This window comes from Hyposmocoma kahamanoa, unplaced genomic scaffold, assembly GCF_003589595.1.
Source record: "Hyposmocoma kahamanoa isolate Upper Pololo Valley unplaced genomic scaffold, ASM358959v1 78, whole genome shotgun sequence".
In the NCBI taxonomy this organism is placed as follows: domain Eukaryota; kingdom Metazoa; phylum Arthropoda; class Insecta; order Lepidoptera; family Cosmopterigidae; genus Hyposmocoma; species Hyposmocoma kahamanoa.
This window is the reverse complement of record NW_020653945.1, coordinates 24323963-24334204: the sequence shown is the minus strand read 5'-3', so window position 1 is coordinate 24334204 and position 10242 is coordinate 24323963. Positions and strand designations below refer to the sequence as shown.

At 34.8% G+C, this 10242-nt stretch overlaps 1 protein-coding gene across 1 annotated transcript in view; it reads left to right on the top strand.

Moving 5' to 3' along the window:
- The window catches only part of LOC113232812 (neuroligin-4, Y-linked-like), a 53320-nt gene extending 45470 nt beyond the window's left edge, over positions 1-7850 (top strand). The window contains exons 8-10 of the mRNA XM_026467628.1: positions 2155-2306; positions 5353-5471; positions 6171-7850. Of these exons, the coding sequence (XP_026323413.1) occupies positions 2155-2306; positions 5353-5471; positions 6171-7183 (1284 nt within the window). The 3' untranslated portion in view covers positions 7184-7850. The remainder of the gene's footprint in view (positions 1-2154; positions 2307-5352; positions 5472-6170) is intronic.
- Positions 7851-10242: the final 2392 nt, after the last annotated feature.

Below are 10242 nucleotides of genomic sequence, written 5' to 3'. Positions count from 1 at the left end.
TGCACGCTCCATGGTCACGGGTTGACGAGTTGACGGGTTGACGGGTTGAGAGTCAACCCGTGACCATGGAGCGTGCAACCGTTCCGAAATATCGGGAAAATAAAAAGAAGTCATACCGTGGTAAGAAACCTGATACTAGTGATAATCATTTAGTGAATAACCACGAAAGTCTTAAAATCTATAAATATTCTCAACATAATGTGAGTTTAGTAAAAAAATAAAAATATAAGAACACCCCACTTATTGGAATCATGTTTTGAGCTCAGTTAGTGTGACGTCTCTACAATAATAATAATAATAATAATAACTAAGAAACAAGAATATAATAATAATAATGCCTTATTGTGCTGTTTTGGAGTGCAAAAATTATACCTGCACCAAAATTATTACCCGTAGTAGAATTCCAGATCATCGGTAGGTCTTATTAAATAAATTTTCTATTTTCTGATCATCTATTCGTTCCGATGTTAATCGTTCGTCGTAGTCCAATTACTGGCCGCAAGATGGCAGCATGTTGAATAAAAGTTCAATGTAAAATCAAAATGTCGTAACTTGCAATAAAGGTAAAAACTTTCAACGATAGGGTTAAGTTTAAATTATATTAACAATCCAGAATTTGTGACATGTTTTTAAATTAGAAACTATGACCAATCATTATCAAGATTTCGTAGTGTTTATCATTTGTTTGTAGGTATTTTGGCGAGATCGGTTCCGATTACGATAGTAATCGAGGCTTATGGCAAGTCTCTTGCTTTTTTTCTTACATGGAATGATACAGGGTGACATGAAATACATTTGGCACCGATAAAACAAAAAATAAGAAATTATGCACTTAATGCAAGTGTGCACTTGACCATCAATATGTACTCAAAAAATTCTATATGCATTAGGGACACCGTGTAACCCTATGACGCATGACCGATTAATTTAAGTAGTCAATTTTCTAATTATGTTCCGTAACTTATAACAATTTTGTTTATTTTCAGTAACACTATAAATAAATCTACACAAAAATTGTGTGCAGAGTAGTACGGCTTAATTTGTAGATTATCTCAATTATTTCCTAAATCTGAAATTAACTTTTATCCCCTTTTGACTAAAGTCCACTTTCGGAATCCATAAATAAAGCACTATAGCAGTATACTCACGTCTCTTAAGCAACATTTCTGTCTTGTTTTTCTTACAATTCTCGAACTGCTAAAAAGCCGACCGGACTAAAAAAACAAAGTCATTTAACAGCCAATTTAGCACCATGGGTTGTTTTTCTTTACGCGTATTTCTCGTGAATAATGGACCGTAAAATAATTTAACACCTGTAAGCATTCAGAATGGAGGGAAACTGAAATATTGCGATTCTAATGCTAGTTAATGTGAAAAACGTCACTATTTTCTATATTGATTTATTACATAATATATGTTCAGCTCAATGTGCCCAATGTCCGTTTACAAAGAGAAATTTCTATAGTTTGTTACTCAAGAGATTTTGCCTTACAAACAAAGCGTGCAACACACAGAGACCGGGTGCGCGGGCAGGTCTGAATTCCGTGGATTTATAAGGACGACAACACACAGAGCGCTTATGTAGTAGTGTATTATTATAAATGTAACAACTTCAAGACTTGTAATTTGCTTATTTTCTAGTAGCGGCAGAGCTCCTTGTGAAAGAATTCGTCCAGGAAACTAATAATAATAATAATAACGCACACACTCAACATAGCCCCGCACTAGGGAAACCCTGTGTCGCGGGTGCCATGGACACACGCATAGACAACCACAAATTACACCCAAACTCACTAGAGAAATAAATGTAGGTCATACAAGTATATATGTTCGTCCTATAATAGCAGTAAAGATCCTTGTGAAAGATCTCGTCCAGGGAAGTACTGCGACCTTACCTATTTCTGCCGTCAAGCACTAATGTGAACGTTACTGCGTTGTTTCGAAGGGCAAGGGTGCTGGTGAAATTACAGGCACATGGGACTTGTCAACTTATGTCTCAGATCCTTGTGATTAAACGATCTGAGTGGCATTGTAACTGTTAGGGATAGGCATGTCGCTTGCCACCAGGCATACGACTTGTTCGTCACTCAACGTTATAAAAAAAAACTTAGTGTCCTAAAAACAAATCTTACCACGTTTGTATTTTTCTTGCAGCGCATGGGATCAGTACACGGAGAGGAGCTTCCCTACTTGTTCGGCGCACCACTCGTCGATGGTTTGGGACATTTCCCAAAGAACTATACAAAATCTGAAGTTGCACTAGCCGAATCTTTCATACTCTACATTGCTAACTTTGCTAGGACTGGGTAAGTAATAATTCTATAACAATTATATTTAGTATAGATAAGTACATAGTTTTAGGACAATAATGTGATGGGTGGAAGTGTATAAGGGACACTGTTTTTGTCGTAAATACTTAAAGTTGTAAAGTAATAATAAAACATCATGACATTGAAAAAACTTAAAAGATACCTCTCTGAGAGAAGAAACTAATTTCTCACAGATGGCGTTATGGCAAAAAAGTCGTTAAAAACCAAATACAAAGACCTAAGAGAAGCACACAATTCGTAAAATCTGCTGGTTCTTTCAGCATCTGGCACGTATTGCCTGAGGGTTACTGGTTCGAATCCACCCGGATCGAATGAATTTTTCTCTGTGTTAGATCTTTGTTATTAATAATTATAACAAACTAATGGATTAAATTCCCAAAAAAATAATTGAATATCATGATAGTAAAACATTGTTATAATCAATAAACTTCATATTACAAGTTATATTTAAATTATAAAAAAAAATTATATTTTGTCGCTTACAGCAACTTACATGGGAGGTATCGACAGAAAGTTGAATATAACATAATAAATATGCGTAAAATTTATTCGTTAAAATGTAGATTTTTTATTAGAAAACGTAATAGACTTGAAAATTGTTGCTTACAAATTTTTACAACAAACTTTTTAAAACAAAGCAAGAGAAAAACGGACAATATAAAGCCAAATACATATTAGCATGTTAATTATATAACATGGAACCGAAAGTTCTATTTCAAAGCAAACGTTCAAAGATCTGTGGTATTGGCATGTGGAATTGACAAAGAGTCGCCATTTGTATCTGACAGAGTAGAACACGCCTCGCTAATTCGCTGAATGCATCGATTGCACTATATCAAATGTTCTGCTCGACATTTTGACTAAGTGCTTAACAATAAACGACGATGGAATAATGAAGTCGCTATTATTCTGCGGGTCATCGAAATTAAAACGAAAATTTCGAACCCCGAGCGGCAAATTCTAATTTATTATAAAGTGATTACTGGTTTTCTCATTCGAAGTTTTTAATACTGACCCAAGGGACTCGGTGTTCAGAATCAATAACATTTACTTACATATTCAAGCAAGATAATAAAACGGAGAGAGTCACAAAGAAGTAATTACCGGTTTGAAATTTTATTTTATTTTTAACCAAAAAAATTAGGTTATACTTTCGGCTGTTTGTATGTCTTCCGATTTCTCCGTCAATTGGGGACCGATTTTGATAATTCTTTTTTCGTTTGAAAGGGTGCACTTTCGTGGTGGTCCCATTATCAAGTCTCGAACCAAGATTCGAAATAAGGTTATCCGGCATAGAATCAAGGTCTTCAACATAGCTAGTGGAATAAGCAAGCTGAAACCGCTGCCGCGGCAAAATAACCGCTAGGGGAAATGAGTTCTTGAGTAGAGACCAACCGAACCTTGGCAAACGTAGTGTAGGACGCCCTCTGATTTGCGGAATTACGATCTGCGAATGCTAGGATGCGACAAGCATAGGACCGGGCGACATGGCACACATTGGGAGAGGCCTATGTCTAGCAGTGGACTGCGATAGGCTGATAGTGATGTAATTGATTCCATCATGAATGTTTTAAGTTCATGTTTGTCAGCATAGCATTGTATCGTAAATTGTTAATACTCCAGAGCATTTGTGTTTTTACAAATGCCACAAAACGAAACTCTGCTCCAACAATTCTCCATTCCGAGGCCAAACAGCATGGAACAGGAAGACGACCGTTAGCGAGCCCGTAGTCTGTTATTTTCACATTCAACGGATCGCGAAAAATAATGATACAGTTTATATTGTTTTATTGTACGTTACGCTTTTGTGAATAAACAATACGAAAGATTACGCTTGCAGGCGTTTTCAAACAATGACTTTGGGTATTATTTTTGGCCTTGGAGAGTCACCTGGGAAATGAGTTATCAGGATCCTAGAAAGTGCTGTTCATATTTTAAGGGTATTAATCAAAGGGGCCATACTTAACGGTTTATTGTCTGAGTAATATCATGGAATATTTAGCTGAAATAAGTTCAGAATATGAAGAATATTCTGCCTTAGAATTAAGATATTCCAAATCAATTTTCGAAAGAAATAACGTAAATCAATTTTCATTTTTTCATTTAAATATTTTGGGTATTCGACTTATATTATACCTTGTGAAAAGCGATGATGTATAATACCTGTTCAGTCTCGTATTGAAAAGGTCCACGTTATAACGTACAGTAACTCCAACTCCATAGCCGTACGCGATACCTATTATATATATATGAGGAAGCGTAACGCTTCATGCGAATTTCTTGGTTTCCAGATTAATGAAACAAACCATAAAAACTGTCGACAATCTAATTAATCCAAAATCGGATTCGGAAACACGATGGCAATCGATTCGCAAAGACTTCTTTCCTCCACTACCATATTAATAAGCTCTCAAAGCCCGATCTCATCTTGAATGTTAATTAACTGGTTACAACGTTGAAAGAGCCTGAATATAAATGCATTGTTCCAATCACACAGACTCTTGAACTATTTATAAATAGAAATATTAATAAAAAAACAATTTTCCAATAATAGCTCAGAAGAGCACAAAGAAAAGAAGAAAAAACAAACGGTAAAATTTAAGAATGATAATCTTAATTTCTAAAGTAAGTTAAGAAGGCGCACTGTTTGTGGTTCTATTTATTTCAAATGAAAAGAAGCTTGTTAAAAATATATAAGGTAGCTATTAGATAATTAAAAATAAACATTTCGATACACCTACATTTCCCTAACATGTTTATCTGTAAAATTTTCCGAACCTGAATGTCTAAATATTATTCTTTTCTTGTAATAAAATTGATATTAGCATTTTTACACCGATAGAATATCAAAAGAGGTAGTAACAAGGAAACACAATTATTACCAAGGTTGACGTATCTTGAAAAACAGTATACTGTATATAAAATTGTACAGGGGCAGGGAATTGTTTACTTCTCAGAAGACTTAGCCTGCAGGAATCTAAAAACATTATGGAGAATTAATCAATTATGACATTGTTCTCAGGAACCCAAACGAGGCACAACGACAGGAATCAGTGCTGCCGATATCAAGAGAACGCAATCGGTACAAAAGTATACAATGGGATGAATACGATACATTGCATCAGAAGTATTTGGAGATTGGTGAGTATGGTTGTAATATATATAAGAATAATGCATATGCATAGACAAGAGTTAAGGGTTTTTGTATACTGTGTATGAAATTTTGACACTATTATTCGTAATATATTTCAAGAATCTGTGTGGGCCGAAATGTTTTATAAAGACGTTGATTTTAATACACATAACAGTATACGTAATTTCGAAACATCAAAACAGAACGAGAGCTCAGAACAATAACAAAAAGAGGTGACCCCATTATGGAAGCAAAATGGCCACAAACATCAGCTGTTGGAAAACAAAAAAGGATGTACGAAATTAAATTTTATTTCACGTCTCGCTCCACGGTATCAATTTCTGAGCTAATCGCACCGTCCCTGCTTTTATCCTGGGTTTCTTTACCCTTTTCAAATGCAAAATTGTGAGCGATGTTAATTTTTACGTGCAGATTTTTTGTACTATGTAAATTGAAATCTCCACGGTTACATATGTTGTCTTTTAATATCGTTTCGGGTTACATTCTAATAATAAATTTAGAATTTCACTCACGTCAAGAGTTAATTACTTTTGCGTTTGCAAAAGGATGTCCTGTTCATAATTAACGATGTTTGTTTGCTCAGCAACATCCAAGGTTTTAAAGTATACAGACCTGTAAATCAATGTACAAAATCGAATGCTTCACAAAGTTTTTGTTTATTTCTAACATCGCCAATTCGATTACAGGAATGAAACCACGCATGAAAAACCATTACCGCGCCCATCAACTGTCGGTCTGGCTGCGGTTGATCCCAGAGATCCACCGCGCAGGAATGAAGGACGTAGTAGCTAAACACAATCTTTTCCGCAATCACAACGACCCTGAACTCTACGACGGCCTCGTACGCCCAGATCCACTGACCAGAGCGAACTATTACGACCCTACTTTGGAACTTTATAGAAAACCTAATAACATTACTCTCGATATACCATCTACAACCATGGACACGTACGTCACAACTTGTATTAGTGTAATTTCTGCTAGGCCAGGCTCTGCTGTTACTCATAATCAAGCTGTTAATAACACTCAAACGCAAGATGTCGCTAATTTGGAAGTCGCAGGTTACACTGCTTATTCAACAGCGTTAAGTGTTACTATTGCTATAGGATGTTCTTTATTAATTTTAAATGTTCTCATTTTTGCTGGAGTATACTATCAAAGAGATAAAACACGGTTACAAGTGAAAGCATTGCAGCAACAGCAGAAAAGGAACCATAATTCAACGTTTGATAGTGTCTCTTCGAAACATCCTCATTATTTTGTCGGACATTCCCAAAGCTCGAGCACCATAGTTGATATAGACCATCAGGATAAAAACGCAATTATAGCGATGACAAACCGTGTTCCTCATTTTGCAAATACGAATTGTCCTAATGTATGTCATACGGGGATTCAAATGTCGAATTTGTCTCAAAAATCTAGTCCTCCAAATAGAGATAGATGCACTACGCTGCCACGGAAAGTTGGTTTTACCAATTACCAGCAGACGAATCAGATTTGCAATGCTTCTAATTGTATGACGTTGCCAAAGAACGCTTCGTTCTTGAGTAGTGCGAGCAACTTGCCTGATGTCCAAGCTCAGACTGGGCAAGCTCAAGGACCTGGAAATGGGTCTGTGTTGCCTCCTCCTTCTCCACCTCAGCACTTCTCTCAAAAATCAAGAGTCCCTCAAGCAGCGATGTCTGAAATGAATGTATGAGATATGGAAGATATTTACAATTATGTGTAGAGTGATAAGGGACACTTAAACAAGGCCAGTATTTTTATTATTCCCTAAACTGAGTTAAGTAAAGGGTAATTGTATAAATTTATTGACCTTGAAATTCTAGACACTATCACTAATAGACATAGTTGTAAATATCGCAAAATAACTTGTAAATAAAATGTAATGTTAGAATTTATGTATTATTATTACAGGTTTTAAGATTATAGAATAATTAATATATTTATGATGTATAAATTCAGTAGTTTTGTTCATCTTTGTAAATATTCCTTGAGAAATAAAGTAAGACGAATCACTGATTGCTCCATTTTACAAGATCAAAATTTAATTAACGTTAAAGTAGATTTTGAATACCCATGGGAAGGTTTATTCTGAACACAAACGTTAATTAAAAGATAATTGCAATGATCTTTATTTCATGGCAGTCTTTCCACATATTTTTTTGTATGTGATACCATCTTGTTCTAAACTTCTTTCGTAATTTTCAATCGTTTGTAAAAATCGTCATTTAATGACATAATTATTGTATATACATTAGGATCTTAAAGACTGTATAATTGTAACATTTATAAAGACAGTGTAACATAAACTATCTTAGTTTGATTAGAAAAACTTTATAATATAGTTACTCTTTAAAAATTATCTTCCTTATCTATCAAAATTTTTCTACACAAAATTGAAAATTGTAATTACTTACTCGACATGCAAAATAATTTAATAAGTTTATACAAATTAATCGAAGCGAAGTGTGTCAAATGTGTGACAATATTATCTAGTCTGCAAAAGTGGCGTGCGCATGACGCGACTGCAGCGCTGCAGCTGAGCTTCCAAATATTACATGAAAATTGGTAATGGCATTACTAAAAAGCCATAGTAGCGCAACTACAGTGCTTATATAACAAATTGCACAATCTACGAACGAAATGACTCGAACGTTCCTTAACGAACACGCATGAACCTTGAAACTAACGGAAAAGTATATAATTGCACTAGGTCGTGATGAAGCACAAATTTAGAATTTCGTTCTATGATCTAAGATAACTGAGATCAAAAGACATCCTAACAAGTCAATGAGAAATATTCAAATACACTTTTAAACTTTGGCATTGCATTGTACTATCGTCACGAGATATTAGGTATATGTGAAAATACTTATGACGTTGTTTAATCGCGTTTATTCCCGTTTTCAAATGTTAGATAATCAATTGTAAAATTTGCTTGCGCAATTGCGTAGAAAGGAAATTAAGATGAAAAAAAGAAAAGCTTTTGCACATTTGTCGGGGATTAATATTCGTAAAAACCCAAATTTGTCAAATTGAAAACCTGCACGCGCCTTTTAATTAAATTACCTGTTTGAAATTTTTTAAACTAACGTTCTTTCGCGCTCGATTTCTCGTGTTCGTTTTTATTACAACGGAAAGAGCTTCGTTCGAAGGCTAATCGCGAAGGATAGACCGCGCAAAACTGACGCGTGTTGGAGTGCGCAATTGCGCGCGCAACTTATGAGCACAATTGCACGGTTTTTCTTCAACTTCCAACATGTTTAGACGCGCGCTCAATCGCGCACGTTTTCTGCATCATGCGACACTCATCGTGTCTGTGTAAAGACCGCCATTGACTGAGATGGTAAAATCATCAAATAATTATTTAAAAAAATTAAGACGAACTACGTAACGTTTGTTTGAAAAACCAATTTAGATGGACAAGACTGGTTTTATTTCCTAAGTGTAACAATTGCGAAAACCTAAGAACTCGATAACAACGTAAAGTTTTTAATAATATTAACCATTTTGTTTGTCCAAATTGACCACACGACGTCCAACGCTCAATTTAAAGAACAATTCACGAATTTGCTGTAAGTTGCCATTACATGTTGTCTATGTTACATTGTCAACGTTATTATAAGTGTTAATTTATAGGATTTCCAATCTTATTCCGGAGACGAAAATGTGACCGCCGCTACGTTGCAATTTTAAAAAAACCAATGCATAAACTGGCGGACAATAATCATGTTAACAGATGACACAGTGCACTTTCCTTTCGATCAGCCGTGACCAAGGGCATTGTAAACAGCCTGAAACGTAGATTTCTTTGAAGAAACAAATATATACGACCTACATGTAAAAACATTGATAGCAGTAGAGCTCCTTGTGAAGAGTTCTTCTAGAGAAGTACTGCCATCTTACCTATTTCTAATGTCAAGCAGTAGTGGGAGCATTACAAGCACGTGAGACTAGTCAACTCATGTCTCAGGGTGACGGGCGCAGTGGTGGTGCCCGTCAAAACTTTGAGATTTAAAGCTATGAGAGGCACTTCAATTGTCATAGACAGACGTGTCGTTTACCACCAGGTGCGCGACTTGTTCGTCGCGTCACTTTATAGCATAAAAAAATATAGTTTCATCATCCTGGTCCACCTTTCCTTGAGGAAGGAAAGCTCCTTCATGTAGAAAAAAAAAGAAAGTCGATGCGATCGTGAAATTATGTAATATTTGAGTACCTCCGATGCTTGTAACTTTGTAAAACTGTGCTGTATTACTTTACACCATCATTCCAGGATCTAAAATAAATTTTACAGCTTTTACATCTAACAATTTATATTTACATAAATACTAATTAATTATGTTATTGCCTGATTAAATATAACTAATTATAATTTACGTATTCGTATGTACAGTTTGTAAATTAAAATATAAACACGAAGTTATGTAAAGACTATACATTCGATGTACTTAGTAAAACATCGAAAGATTGTTTATGTAATTTATTAGACTTATACTATTATACAGGGTGTCTAAAAAGGTAACGTCAGCAATTTTTTTTTTAGAAATTGTCAATACGATTTTGGTCTTTAAATGTACTAAAAAGTCAAATGATCTTTTTGTTTTGAAACATCTTTATGGACACCTCGTATAAATATTTTTTTTTATAATTATTAGACAAATAGGAATAATAACTATAATTTAATAGCATTAATTTTTTGGATTAATTGAATAATAATCGCGATACTCAGTATCCTGTAATTTAATTTTGTGT